The 15,541-nt window shown below is 48.4% G+C and overlaps 1 protein-coding gene across 1 annotated transcript in view; it reads right to left on the bottom strand.

Annotated features, from left to right (window-relative positions):
- CRHR1 (corticotropin releasing hormone receptor 1) overlaps nucleotides 1-15,541 on the bottom strand; it is a 131,648-nt gene that overhangs the window by 94,166 nt on the left and 21,941 nt on the right. The window contains exon 2 of the mRNA XM_019500696.2: nucleotides 14,596-14,680. Within this exon, the coding sequence (XP_019356241.1) occupies nucleotides 14,596-14,680 (85 nt within the window). The remainder of the gene's footprint in view (nucleotides 1-14,595; nucleotides 14,681-15,541) is intronic.

Raw genomic sequence — 15,541 nt, 5'->3', positions numbered from 1 at the left:
CCCATCCCCGCCCCTGCCTTCCCCCCTCCCTGGCCTGGCTGAGCTCCCCCTGACCCCCCAAGTTTTCCCCACCACAGCACACAGGGAGACAGGAGGGAGTGCAAAACTTTATAGGCAAGCACAGGCCTTTCACATGCAGAGAAATGCGTCAATGCTGGCGGCAATGTCATCTTCACCTGCAGGAGGCAGAGATGTGTAGCGTAGCTAGAGGTAGCCATCCAGGTGGCAGCAGAAGTTGAGGGGCAGCGTGGGCTTGCCCACTATGACATCAAAGCTCAGGGTCCCAAGCCAGGTTCTCAGGTGTGCTTGGGGCACCATGGCAAGCAGCAGCAAGGTGCAGTGGGTTGGGCACCCCTCAGTCTGCAAAACAGCACCTCACAGTATGCCTGGGACACTCTGAGCAGGGATACGTTCAGGTTGCAGGGCTGGCATGGGGATGGGGGCTGGCCCTGGAGAGGCTCCCTTGCGGGAGGGTGGAGGCACCACCAGCTGGCAGCTGGGATGCACTTTCAGGGTCACTACCAGTCTTGGCTAGGGCCGAGGTATGCACAGGCTCAGGCAGCGGAGGACCCAAGGCTGTACCTGGCTACTGGACTGCCTCCTCATGGTGGCTGAGGAGTGAGGGACGCATGCGAAGAGAAGAGGGTCACAAGCAAGGAGGAGAAGGCCTGGCAGAGGGACTGGGTGGACCAGGAGTTCCAGGACAGGCTCCTGGCTCTTGAGAAGAGGCACCTGGAGGCCCAGGAGTGGCAGGCTGCCACAGTGGCAAGGACAGTGGAGGTCATGGAGGAGGACTGCTAGATGCTGGACACTGTCCTGGCCCTGGTGGTCACCTTTGTGCTGCTTGCTGCCCAGTCGCTGACTGCAGCCTTATCTGCCCCCTGGCAGCTGCCCCGCCCAGTCACAAGCCCTGCAGTAGGCCTGGGCTGAAGTGCAGCAGTATCTCTACTGGCCAGGAGCCCCTATCCCACCACTTGCCCCGCGGGGCTCCATATGGAATATTTTGAAACTTTTAGACTTTTAGACTGGCCTTGTTTTGTTTCGAGGCTTTTTCAAAGCCCCTCGTTTCGTTTCTATTTCACTGTTTCAAGCTGAAAATGAGTCAAAACAGTGTCAAAATGAAACAGCCAGCGAAATTTTGCACAGCCCTCCTAGACTGTTCTCAGTGGTGGCAGATGACAGAACAAGAAGCAACGCTCTCAAGTTGCAGCAAGGGAAATTTAGGTTAGATACTAGGAAGAACTTTCTCACAAGGAGGGTAGTATAAAGCACTGGAACAGTTTACTCAGGGAGGTTGTGGAATCTCTATCCTTAAAAACTTCTAAGACCCTCTAGACAAAGCCTTGGCTAGGAGACCTAGTTGGGGATGGTCCTGCTTTGAGCAGGGGGTTAGACTAAATGAGCTCCTGAGTGTCACAACCCAAAGTTGTGATTTTGTGTTTTGTGTGTGGTTCGGCACTGCTAAATTATTTTCCCGCTAAATTACAGCTTCTTTGCACGGTGGAGTTTTCTGCTGCAGAAGAGAACCCTGGTGCAAGGGAGAATTCCCGCCAATTTGTAGCTTTCTTTGCATGGTGCATTTCTTTTTGCATCTAGGAAATGCTCACTGCAAAGAGTTCCCGCCATTTGTATTGAAATTCGAGCCACATTATTGGTTCACATTAAATTATGCACACGTGGCGGCTAGCGATTGGCTTGCTAGCCGTATAAAGAGTTTGAGTGGTTTCTGCCCAAGTTGGAGGACTCCACGAACACCAGGAGGAGGAGACTTCACGCTGTGTGAAGATCTCTAAGCGCTGCGGATCCTTACGGACCCAACGCATTTCTTAAAAGGCAACAGGGGCCTGACCAGCCTCTGGCCTCTCCCCGTTGCCGATAGATTCCTAGACGTATCCCTTCCTGCGAGAAAAGAGATGGACCCACGGAGCTTCAACAACTCCGTGGGAGAGAGCGAACTTGTTGTAGTTCTCAAACAAGGATTTAAGCGGAGCTGTGCCTGGAAAACTGTCCAGCCTACACCACAACCATCTTTGGTGTAAGTAAACAATCTTGAATCAACCACTACGCGTCCGTGACTAATTCTAGCGTGCCGCCTGTTTTCTCCGACCCAGTGTGCCTGGGCTGCTGGCCACAGCCCGCGCATGCGCAAAACGGGCCACGGATTGCTCCCGGCCCGCACATGGTGACAAGGATGGGATCAGGAGAGGACACATTAGAGCTAGAACTGGTTAAGAACTGCCCTTGGCGCAATAACCAACGCCAAGTGAAAAGCTTTGAAGAACTGGAGGCGCATATCGCTTACCACCAGGCAGGCGGAACGGGTGAGAGATTTGTCAGCGGACGCCTGTCGCTGAAGGGAGAAGAGGGAGTCTCCGAAGACGGAGCCCCGAGAGAGAGGGAAGTGTATTTGCTCCCCGCGGCGTTCGGGTGTATAATGAGGGACGAGCGGGTCCTGTTCAGGCCCCTCGATACCGTGTTCCTCGCCAGAGTCAACCCGGCGGGCGCAGTGAACCCGACCCTCACCTGGGAGTGTGCCCGATGCCTACGATATGCTCGGGAGAGTGAAGAACCGGTGTCAATTGGCCGGTTCTCCCCTTTCATGGTGGCGTCTAGATTATGGGGTCGCGAGCTTCCATCCGAGCTCCGCGAAGATCTGGAGACGGAGGAACGCACCGCAGATGAGAGGGTGGCCCCACAATACGACAAGGGGGGAGAGTTAAGTGCAACTTTTCGTATGATCACTAATTTAATGCACCAGAATTTAAGTTTAAAAACCCAGCTGCAGATGGCTATTCAAGCAGTCAAAGAAGCGTCTGAGAGAAGGGAGCCTGAAACGCCAGCCCAAGATGGCGCCGAGCAAGAGGGAGACCGCGTGGAAGAACCGGAAAAGAAGGGTGGAGCTTCGGAAGAACCCACGAGAGTTTGGTCAGCGACTCCGCCCATTGCTGCAGAGTCATCTCCGGCAACCCCGCCTAGCGATGCAGCGATGCCTCTACCGACCACGCCTTCCTGCCGACGAAGGAGAGTCAAGCGGAGGAGTGCATCCGCCCCTCCTACCTGAAGCAACAATAGCAGCAGTAACTCCCGCGGCAGCAGTTCAGCCTGTAACAACATCAACTCCCGAAAGAGCAGCTTTCCCTACAACAACGACTAATCGAATTGCTACTGCCTACTATGCTCGCACCAGAACTGAGTTACAAGATTTATGTAGAGCATCAAGAATCCAGCCTGAAGAGACTCTAGTTGTATGGTTGGGACGTTTGGTCATGGAACTTGGATCCGACCTGCTGAACCAGGAAGAAGCAAGCTTCCTAGTTAGACAAGCTTCGTGGAGTAGAGGACATGTCACTGACATCGACATGATAGCGGTCAACGTTCACTGGCCTATTCCACTGCCAGCGCTTGTTGCAGGACTGATTAGTCAAAAAGCTCATGTATGGCATGAAGGACGGCCAGAACATACCGGTGCAGAGCATCTCATGCTAGCAATTATTGGAGTCTTGTACTGTGCCTGGAACCCCAGAGCATGTGCACTGGGACTGACATCACTCCAGCGAATAAGACCATGGCCTCACCGTCATCTACGAGATCCTGGAACCGTTCCAGTAACCGTTCACAGCTTAGACAGTTGCCTCGAGATTTATGGGCGAAAAAACATCATCGTCCTCCGGATTCTGCTCAACCCAATGGTGAACCAACCCGTAAGCAATCTCCTTTGTCAGTTGTCACGACTGCGTATCCTGATGGAGCCAAGATTATCTTTTGATCGGGACCGTCGACACCCAACCGAACTTCAAGGCACCAAATATCGTGAATCCGATCTTCCACCACTGCCACTGAGAACCCCAGAAGAGCGATACATGTTTGGATTTCTCCTACAGCGTTCTGGACTCAATAAGCGGCATCTTCGGATTTTAGGGGATGCAGGCCAATGGCAATTGGCCTATGAGTTAGGTTTCCGTTATTTAGAGGAACCAGATGATTGCTCCTCAATGATTTCATCCAATTGAGAATATAAAGAGAAGATGGTTTAGAGAACTAGTAAAGTTCCATGAAAATTTTGTAAATTTGCTGAAGATGTGTTAATCTATTTTTTTTTTTTTGAGAGTTTTGTTTACAGATCCGGAATTCAGAGTGCGTGGCGAAGAGAAGCCCTGAGAGGGATAACATCATCGGAAGAATTGAGGGCCTGACGTACGACTTCACCATGACGCCCACTGAAGCCCTGATCATGTAGTTTTATTATGAATCTGATTATGAGTTTGTGTTGATTATTGCTTGTTGATTATTATGTAACCCAATCCCAGGACAGCGAATTTTATGTTTGTTTATTTGTTTGTTTGCTTATCTGTTCGTTTGATGATTCACGACAAAGCTCTAGATCACTAGAATGATAAGTGTATAGCATAATTTAGCTATGCCTTCAGCAAGGGGGGGATGTCACAACCCAAAGTTGTGATTTTGTGTTTTGTGTGTGCTTTGGCACTGCTAAATTACAGCTTCTTTGCACGGTGGAGTTTTCTGCTGCAGAAGAGAACCCCGGTGCAAGGGAGAATTCCCGCCAATTTGTAGCTTTCTTTGCATGGTGCATTTCTTTTTGCATCTAGGAAATGCTTGGTGCAAAGAGTTCCCGCCATTTGTATTGAAATTCGAGCCACATTATTGGTTCACATTAAATTATGCACACGTGGCGGCTAGTGATTGGCTTGCTAGCCGTATAAAGAGTTTGAGTGGTTTCTGCCCAAGTTGGAGGACTCCACGAACACCAGGAGGAGGAGACTTCATGCTGTGTGAAGATCTCTAAGCGCTGCGGATCCTTACAGACCCAATGCATTTCTTAAAAGGCAACAGGGGCCTGACCAGCCTCTGGCCTCTCCCCGTCACCGATAGATTCCTAGACGTATCCCTTCCTGCGAGAAAAGAGATGGACCCACGGAGCTTCAACAACTCCGTGGGAGAGAGCGAACTTGTCGTAGTCCTCAAACGAGGATTTAAGCGGAGCTGTGCCTGGAAAACTGTCCAGCCTACACCACGACCATCTTGGATGTAAGTAAACAATCTTGAATCAACCACTACGCGTCCGTGACTAATTCTAGCTCGCCCCCGGTCTTCTCCGACCCCGCGTGCCCGGGCTGCTGGCCACAGCTCGCGTGCGCAAAACGGGCCGCGGATCGCTCCCGGCCTGCACACTGAGGTCCCTTCTGACCCTCATTTTCTATGACTTTATGATTCCACCCCTTGAACATATTCCAGCCACAGTCTTCATATGGGTGGATTCACCAAAACATTCGGATATTCCTTTTGTTACCTCATTCCAATCTCTTTACAGCTTCTAAAAATGATTCAGTTTTCTTGCTGGTTTTAAGATAGGAGGGCAGAGAAGCAAGGACAAATCCCTTCTAAGAAAATGGGGAATAGACCAAGGGCTTTGAGCCTTATCTTCCTTGCTGTCCTGTACCTTTTGAAGTGAGTAAAATGCATTGTTGGACAAGACAGAATTTGATATCTGCTTTGCACTGTATACATCTATTAAAATAGATCTTGAATAGCTGAAAAATGTGTCCGTGTAGGCTTTTTGCCAAATAAAAAATAAATTGTAGGAAATGAAAAAAGTAAAATATTCCCACAGTGATAATCAGCATTTTTGATCGTTTTTGTTAGTAAGCCCTCCTGAGGCTGTGTTGACTTGGACAGGTACCTCCTGTCTAAAAGACCTATAATATCACTTGTGTTATAGCTAAAAGAAATGTTTTGTTATTTGGGTGGTTTTTAACATGTGCAGTGCCAGGACCTTGACAGCCCTTGTCCCACTGCTTTACCTGTGGCAGGTTAGGGTGACGTTGGTGTTTTAAGGCACCTTGTAGTTGTGGGACACAGTTGATGGTGTAGTTTTAGAACTGTGGTGTCCAACAGGTGGCCTGTGGGCTGTATGAGGCCCGCAAGGGATGAAATTGTGGCTCCCAGGCTCCTGTCTGGCCACAACTCCCACTGTCACCATTGCTTTAGTTGCTGTCTTCAGGCTCTTCCCTCCTTTCTCCAGCTGCTGCTTCCTACCTCTGCCCCAGGGGTCAGAGCACTGCAGCAGTGTGGGGAGCTGAAGGTAAACCTGAGGTACATGGTGCAGTGGCAGGGTTGCAGGTGTGTTCCTAACTCCCCCTGCCACACTGCACATGGTGCAGTGAGAGGGTGGAGGGGGATCATGGGCATGTGGTGCAGTAGGGGAGAATTCAGCATGGGCATGCACTGTAGGGGAAAGTTGTGGGTAAGCAGTGCAGTGATGGGGGTTGCAGGCACATGGTATAGCAGTTGGGAGGCGGGGGAGGGTGCATCCACGGTGTATGTGGTCCAGGGCAGTTGTGGCTTGCCCTGGTGCTCCCTGCAGGGCTTGTAGCCCCACTTGTGCAGCTCACGGTATACGCAATTCCCGGCCTCTTGTAAACTGGACAACCCTGGGCTACACAAGTACATGCATTCCATGGTTTGGATGAGAATAATCCTGCCTTGAGCAGGGGGGATTGGACTAGGTGACTGGTGGGCCCTTTCAGCCTCTCTTTTCTATGACTCTGTGAGGATTCAGTCACAAAGTCTCAGAATCAGAAACAACAAATCATTTTGCATAACCTTATCAGCTTTACCAAATTGTTCATTCCAAAGAAAAATTAAAACTGGAAGAAGTCCAAGATGTCTGAACAAAATGTTTTGTTTTTTCTGCCTTGAAATGACTTTAAAATAAGTTTTAAGGAAACATAGAAACAAAGACATAAGAAAGGCAGTCAAGACTTAAAAAACAAACAAACCCCAAAACAAATAACCCAAAAAACAACCTCTTCATTTTAAAGCTGAGAAATGTTTCATTTGATCAGAAAATATTTTTACTTTCTCCTTGTGGCCATCATTTGAAAACTATGAGTTTTTGCTCAATCTAAAATTAAGGGTTTTTTGTCCAGAACTCCAGTAAATAGAAAAAAAAAAAAAAAGCTTTTTCCATGGCTCTAGACTGCATGCACCCCCCCTGGCACACTCCAGGTGATCAGAGATTGTGAATGATGTGTGGAAGGGACAACATGCCTCATTAGGATTGATTGCTTTAACATGGATAGACTGCTCCAATACGTTCAGCATGCTCCCCGGAATAAATTTGTGAGTTCTCTGAATTACATCGTGAGGCTTGTGCAATTTGAGATGCTGTTTGAAGACCTATACTTGGGGGTTAACAGTACTGTGTTCAGAAAAATGTTCCCTTGTGTCTGCATTGCTGAAAGCTTGCTTAGAAAGGAAGGGAGGCCCAATGGTTAGGTCACTGTCCTGGGAGAGATCTGGGTCCAATCTCTGCTCTGCCATGGACTCCCTGTTGTGACCTTGGTGAAGCCACTTAGCCCTTACTTGTAAAACAAGATTAATAGCACTGCCCTGTCTCTCCACGGGTGTTGAAAGACTATATACATTAATGACTGAGGTGCACAAGCACTATCCCAATGGGAGCCAGAGAAGTACCTGCAATGGATTCAAGCCACCCATATAGCACTTCTTTTTCCTTAAAAAAAAATTCCACTGCTAAATGCTAGGAGGCCCCTTCTGCATGTTGTGTTGACATTGTGATAGATAGAACGCAAGTCCAGCGACTAGTAAACCTCATTATTACCACATGCCAATTCCTGAGAGTTACACAGGCATTAGCTAATGAAGTCTCACAGTCCTACAGTGAGGCTCATTAGTTTCATTATAATAACTCTCAATTCAAAATTACCCTAATCAAAGCTTTTATAAAATTCTCCTGTCATTTTAAGGGGAAACATAAATCCCCCCTAAGGAATCTCTGCATTACTCACACAATGTTCTTACCCACTCCAAGGAAATGCTGAAATACCCTTACCTACATATGGATGAGTGGATTAACTTTATATATTTACCCTGATCTAATCTACCCTCAGGCTGGAGTCTACTCTCAGATCCATCCCTGTAAATCCCCTAATCAATGGAGTTAGCCAGGAACTACATCACAGTTAATATGGTGAATGAGGCCGAAGACTGCCGCACATCAGTCAAATGCAACTCTCATCGACTCGAAGAAGAATTGCATCCCTGTAACTGAAGCCAGAACAGAGCCCCAGCTGTTTCTAATGCATGCATTTCAGCAGTTAACTACTAAAGTTCTGTACATTTGATTTTTAAAAAGTTAGTGGGGTTTAAAACAGCCTTGAATTAGAGGGTAACAGAAATGCAAAGTGAGGTTGTAGTACCTAGGACCAAACTGAGGATTTGACTGTCACCATGCTGATACAGTACCTGTTCAGAGGCAGCAAAGAGACAGCATTGTTCCCCCTAAAGTTCAGGCTCCTTTCACCCAAGCTACAGGAAGAGCTCAGTTTATGGGCAGCAGCATAGAGCCTCCAACAGTCCTGAATTTGCTCATTAGAGGGTGGTGATGCTCATGCATCCCAGACAGTTCGTTACAATATTTTCATAGCTCTCAGCTCCTTGGCAGCCACAGGATTTTGGAGGATGCCATCTTTGAGACAGCATGATACAAATTGAACATCTGGGCTACATCTGCACACAGGTTGCACTACAGAGCAACCAAGCCACGACTATATGGATAAGTGACCACTGCTTTTGCAAAGGGAAGGGAAAAAGCCTACTTTGTGGAAAAAAACAAAATAATTCTTATTTTAACCTCATGCTTGTTTCTACCCAGAAGTGATTTATGGTGATTTAAAGTGAGGCTTTAGTTTTAAACCACCTTGTTCTTTCTGGAGCGCATGAATCCAGGCAGGATTACAGCAGTATTATGTCATTCACAACAGTAGCCACCCCTAATATTTCAGATACAGATGAAGGAAGCCTTTTAGTGACAGTGCTTTGAAAGGCTGAAGAAAGCAGGAACACCTGGAGAGAAGGAGGTACATGGGCCATACCTGTGTTCATAGGGGTAAAAACAAAAGCCTGGGGGTAACACCCCCCTAAGCCTGTCAGGCCAGGATCTCAAAGCACTCTACACTTGGGGGAAATCGGTCATTGTCAGTCCAGTTTGCGGACAGCGTATAAAAAGTAGAGACAATCACCTAAGAAATCCTGATCATGGCCAAGAGTGGAACCCAGTGCTCTCACCTGCTAGTCAGTACACAGAAACTTTTGCAAATGGGAGCTCTCACTTAGCAGTGGTAGCAACTCCTAGAGGGTCATACCGCAGAATTAACAAGTCAAACTGCCACCTCACCTCTCTCATTTTTAGCAGTTGGTCTGTGAGATGACAGAAGCAGTGAACTGGGCTTCCTGCTGGCTGAGCTCTTCTGTTTTTAGATCACAACATGGATTGGCATGTCAAATGTTCCAGAGGTATCCAAGCAGAATGCCCCTGCTATGCTGCTAAACATAACAGACAGGCCCAGATAGGACATACCTGCTTTACGGCTGACTGCAGCAGGTACTTTAAGGGAGAATAATGCACCAGTTCTGTTGCTGAAAGTGTCAAATTAAACTGTGTTCCATGGGGCACCTGCATTAGAAGAGCTCCTATTTATCTTGCTCCGTGAAGTAGACAGTCACCTGTCTGTGCCTCTTCCTATCAGTCTCTGTAGCCTTCTGCCTTTCTAAGTGTCTGTCAATTTAGATAAGTATGTAGCAGAAGGCAGAAAAATAGCACTTTCTGAGGAGACCAATCTGGAATGTAATAGATCAGGAACCCACAAAGCCAGGCATACTATAGATCAGGTGAGATGAACAAGAGGAAAACAAATGCCATTCATCACACCCTAACACTCTCAAGGACAAATGACACAGAGAAATGAAACCTTTCAGGGAGGAAAAACAAATGAATTATGACCACAGTTCCAGTCCGCACTGTGCCTGGGCCAACGCTATCTTGGCATTTTGGTTACACACCTTGTTCTTACCCAGGGCTTTATAACTTCATCATGTGGCTTTATGGGGGGGGGGGAGGGGACACATGGTTCCTCGGTATCCTCCATTTGGGAGACTCAGATTGGAAGTCTCCTTGGGACAAAAAAACAACTTTTCATCCTGTGTTTGTACAGCACCCAGCACACAGTATTCCAATCCATTCTTGTAGCTCCTAAATAGCTACCACACTGTAAAGGATTATTAATAATAAATATATGGCTACTGTTGTACCAAGAGCTTATTACCCACTGCCAAGGGCAAGTCCAGAAGTTTCATAGACATTAGGGCTGGAAGGAACCTCGGAAGATCATTAAGTCCACCCCCCTGCCCAAGAGGCAGGAAGTCAGCTAGGGTCAAAGGATCCCAGCAAGATAAGCGTCCAAATGTTTAAGAGTCCAGAGTGGGTGCTTGCACCACCTCTGGAAGCAGTCTATTCCAGACCTTGGGGACTTGGACAGTAAAGTTTTTTTTCTTATGTCCAGCCTAAAATGGTCTCAGGGGAGTTTGTGACCATTTGACATTGTCATCCCTTGGGGCACTCTGGTGAACAGGCATTCCTCCAGATCCTGATGTACACCCCTTATATACTTACAGGCAGCCACCAGGTCACCCCTGAGCCTGCGCTTTTACGGGTCAAGTTGCCTGTAACCACTATGACTGTTGAGACACCTCATCAGTACCTTACGTATAGAGTAGGCTTGTCCCCTGATCCCATTCCATTTCGTCTATGGCAGCGAGTTAAAAAAAGGATGCAGAGTCAGGGTGGCAAAAGATTTTTCAACAGCTACAAAGGCATGAATGCAAGCCTCACTATGAGTTCATGCTAACACGATCTCTAGTCAGTTGAACTGTAAATAGGTACCTGGGTCAATCTTCCAGCAAATCAAAGCAGCTGGCTGTAATGCTGACAACCCTGCTCTCTTGAATGTGGCTGGCTATGAAAGCTGGTGTGCCCTAATGGCATCAGCCTTGGTCATAAGCTCTCTGACAGGGTCCCCCCTTGCTTTCATTAGAAACATAGGAATTGCCAAATTGCATCAGAGCTTTCCAGCCCAGGATCTTGTCTCTGACAGGCCCCACCACTAGAAGGCCCAGAAAACCCTGGAGTAAGTGATTTTGGAATAACCTTTGTTCAGGAAATGTCTTCTGCATCTACAGTAGCCAAGATGCAGGATGTCTGTGGAGCATGGGTGAAGGGCTGGCTCATAGCCAAAAGCAGGAGATTTTACTTTTAATGTAAGCGCGGGGGGGCGGGGGGGGGGTGTTACTCTTGCTTATGCAGATTTATACAGAACCTGGCACCTGCTGTCGGCTTCTAAACACAGCGGGAGCATCTACATAAGACACTATGGCACTGTAGCATCCATTGAGAAAACCTGTGATGTCACCACTACATTGCTGAAGCAATGCACTCCCTCATAGTGCATTGCTATGGCAACATAGCAACCAAAAATAACTGTGCGCGGCTGGCACGGCGCAGTATGGGCTGTTACTGCACCATCTTTTAGTACTTCCAAAAGGAAATACTAAATGACGGCACAGTAACAAAGGTGTTGTATGTCCATGTGCAGATGCGCTGGGTAATAACTAACCTGAGCACCGTGCTAAAATGTAAGTTTGTACCCAGTGGGTGCATCTACACATGCCATTAATGCATAGCAATAAACTCTGGTGCATATCATGCCAGAGTTTATTGCTCTTGCGTGCCACATGTTAATATGCACATTGGGTCAGAGCAGCACCAGCTGGTAGAGGGCCTGGGGGTCAGCCTGCCAGCCCAGAGCTGCTTCAACCTGGCTCAATGTGCTACAGAGAGGCTGGCTGGGGCACAAGGGTGCTTCAGTATGGGACTAGCCGGCAGGGAGCCCCAACCCCAAATCATCCTCATGCCCCAGTAAGCCCCGTCAGCATCTACACATGCATTGCTGCAGAGTAAAAAACTGCCGTAGGATAGTACCTGTGTTTACAGATATTAACCTATGGTGGAGTTAATTAGTTTACTCCATCCTAATAGCACTGTATGTGTAGACACTGCGACAATTATTGCCAAGCGAATTAGGCAAGTCTTCAGTAAACGTCTTGTGTAGACACACCCAGTTACTTAAAGAGGAGTCTCAATGTAGTAAAAATGGGTACAGAATAGGAGGGAATCAGGACTTATCTCTGGCTTGGAGGAAAGACAGAGATTATCACCCTCTCAGAGCTGAAGCCTGGCATGAAGTTTAATGGGAGTCAGGGATCTTTGATACTGAATCCCTTCAAGGGACTTTGGGGAAAAGGGAACCGACGAGGCAGAAGCCTAGGCTAGATCTGGAAAGAGAGCTTCAGTATCACACACATGGGTAAGCCAAGGGAGCAGTGGTCCTTTTAGAGGAGGGGTTTTTCAAAGATCTGGCCTTCAGGCTGGATATGGCCTGTGGAACCCTATCCTCCAGTCCACAGTGCCACCTGCAAATGGCATGACCCAAGCTGGCCTGCACACCACACGCAGTGTACTGGCCCCAACCCTGTGGACCTGGTCCAGGACATGCACTGCACACAATACACAGGGCCAGTCCAGAGTGCCTGCTGCACAAGGTGTGCAGGGTTTGTTTTTAGACCTGTCCAGGCCCTGGACTTGCTTCATACCACTCATCCAGCCAGTGGGCCTAATGAGTTTGAAACCCCTGCTGTAGAGGTTTCTCTGGGTATTTAGGCTTCTTGGTGTCTCCTGTCAATGCATGTCCCTGTGTTATTCCTTTCTGGAGATGTACCTGCTGTTTGTGATACTCTCCAGCTCTTCGGCATACAGTAATTCCAGCCCTCCCCTCCTTTCCCTGAGCTAAACTTGAGCCCACAGGGCATGACCAGCTACTGGGCTGACCTGCAGTTCACCCAGGAGCTCTCAGAGCAATAAACTTAGTGACACCAGCATTTGGGTTAGTTCCCAGAACACAAGGCGTTGCTGGGCTGCCATTGCCATGAGCTCTGCCCCAAGAGTCATGCTGCCAGGTGGTATTCCAGGGTGCAGGTCCCCCTGTGGTCAGCTCTGGCCCATTGCGGTCTGGCTATTGCTGTGAAATTTCTCCTGGCCCCTACTGCACGAGTGAGCTTCTGCCATGGGGGTGCGATGCATGGAGAGTGTTTGTTTATCAGGCTGCTATCTTGCCACTTTGCAAGCAGTCACCAGCCAGGGAAGGGGTGAGTCACCAGGAGCTGATGCCAATATTTAATTTCAAAAAGTAGTTTTTAAAGCTGTGCTAATGGGAGTAGCGTGGCGGGGACCATCCATCAGCACAGCTCATCCAAGTTCATCAGTCACCCTGATGGAGCTCCTTATGCTGATTAGTGGGTCAGGCTGAGCTGCTGCTCAGATACCATGGTTTCCTCAATGCAAATCAGACAATAGGCCTTCTAGACTGAAGAGCCTATCAAGGCTTATGCCTTCCTCTGCCTCTCTGGCCACATGCGGCCCCTGAGCTAAGTGACTCATGGTCCCTCAGGGATGCTGGCACTTAGTCTGGATTGCTAGTGGGAAGTAGGAAGATGGCTTGGCTTTGGATGGGGACTGGGCATTAGCAAGAGGGTATTCCACTGCTGGTCAGATGCCAGCTGATCTGTAGCAGAAATGGAATAGAAGGGGTACTGCATGGATAGACCTGAGGCAAACTTCCTGTCCCCTTCTTCCCCCATGAGCAGGGCCCAGCAGCCCTTATATATCATGCTTGCTGAATCCTCTTCCATGTAGAATTTTACATGGCAGAGAAGCTCAATGATAAAACTTACAGAGGGACCATAGAGCAGTACTGCCATCCCCACTCATCCAGAGATGAGAGGTCTGTCTTACCATTTGCCTGCAGGAAGAACTGCCCTGGGGAGCCAGAGGCTCTTGCTGGCAGGAGTGACTGCACAAAAATCAGTCAAGTCTGGACCTTTGGCCACTAGAGAACTTCCTGCCATTAGTACCAGGTGTCCTTTACTGGGTGGCTGTCTGCTCCAACCCTTCCTTTGCTGTTGGTTCTTTCCACTCTTCTCCCTGATCACACGCCCTTAGCCCCTCCTTTTAAGGGTGTCTTCCCTCCACCAGCTCTCAGCTGACATGTGGCCCCTGTGTAAAAGGCAGAACAGCATAAAGAACCCTATCTCTGGACCAAAGTTCAGGAGTTACGGAGCAAAGGCTATCCTCTGAAAGGCCCCTGGCCAGCCTTGGTAGAGGGAGCATGTTGCAGGGAGAATCAGAGAATCAGTGTAATGGAGATTCTGGAAGTGTTCCATCTCAGAATGACAGTGGTGGGGAAGGTGCTGGGCACTCTGAGGCATGCCAGATGTCTCTCCCAAACCTGGAGAAAGCCCAGCTTTCAATGGCACAGGGGTGGATTGAAGTTGCTTGGGGGGTCCCCACCAGAATCACCAGTGAAGAATCCTATCCACTTCTCTGGGAATATGCAGCTCATGCTAACTTCGTGCCATTAGCAAGGAGAAGCTGTGGTGTTCTGGAGAGCTCAAAGCTACCACTGGGAAGGAACAAGACAACTTAATACTCAGGCAACAGACTCTCTTACATCTCAACTTCAGAGATCCCATTAGGGATCCAGGGGAATCCCATTAGGGACCAGGTAAGCAGTGTCCATTCAGAAGCCACAGAAATAAACCAAGAGGATGGAGAGGGCTGGCTGCTCAGGGGCCAGGCAGAAGGATGACACGGTATATGCTTACCTGTGTAATTAGTGGCAGGAGGTAAACTTTCACAGTATTGATCCTGGATGGAGGCCGAGGAGGGGCTAATCCAGAGGATAAATGCCTGTGTACAGAAGAGAAAGCAAACAGTTAGAACAACCGGTGGACTTGCCCTGTCCCCTACCAGTCACTAACAATGGAGCTTGCAAACAGAACCTAGGTTTGCTTCAGCCACATCCTCCCCACTGCTGAGGGTGCCTCAGTGATATTTGTTCATGTCACCCCTTTCTGTTTGGCACATGCACCTGATCCCAGCCTGAGCAGCTGCTCAATGCTCCCAGCCCAGTACCATGTCCCCAGAGCCCAGAAGCTCCATTACATTTAATCCTGAATTGCTTTCCTGCTACAGCAAACAGTTGTTCTCAAGTTCAATCACTGTAAGCCTTGTGTTGCAGGCGCAAACTGTTTTCCATAGAAGCAGAATCTTCTGTGGCTCCTGTTAGTGCAGGCCAGAGTTTTGGAAACTAGGGGCCTACTGTCCCTTAATGTGGTCATGGAGTAACATAAAATGGACCCTAGCACCCTTGCAGAGGCAGGAGGCCACAAGAGAAAGCAATAATAAGAAGGGACTGCCAGACCAGAGTCTGAAATTCTATAAGCGTGAGTGCACCATAGGCTGTTAGAGGGGGAGGGAAGTCTTTGCTTCTGCAAGGGCCTGATTTCTGTGTATGTTACAAATAATTCACATGTCAAACTTTACTACTTTATGTGCATATTTCAAAACACCTTACAGAGGTGGTTAGTATTGTGGTTGCCTTTTTAAACACTGAAGCATTTACAGTCCCTACAGTCTTGTTACATCAAGACCCCTTTCCCCAACCAGAGTGGTGCAGAAGGTTATTTGTCAGAAAGGTAAAAGCAAAATCAAGATCCGATTCCCAGTCTGCATATTGTAGATTTCCAAAGCAATCTGCACAAAGTTTTC

Source organism: Alligator mississippiensis, chromosome 4, assembly GCF_030867095.1.
Source record: "Alligator mississippiensis isolate rAllMis1 chromosome 4, rAllMis1, whole genome shotgun sequence".
Lineage (NCBI taxonomy): Eukaryota > Metazoa > Chordata > Crocodylia > Alligatoridae > Alligator > Alligator mississippiensis.
The sequence above is the reverse complement of the archived record's forward strand: the minus strand, read 5'-3'. Positions and strand labels throughout refer to the sequence as shown.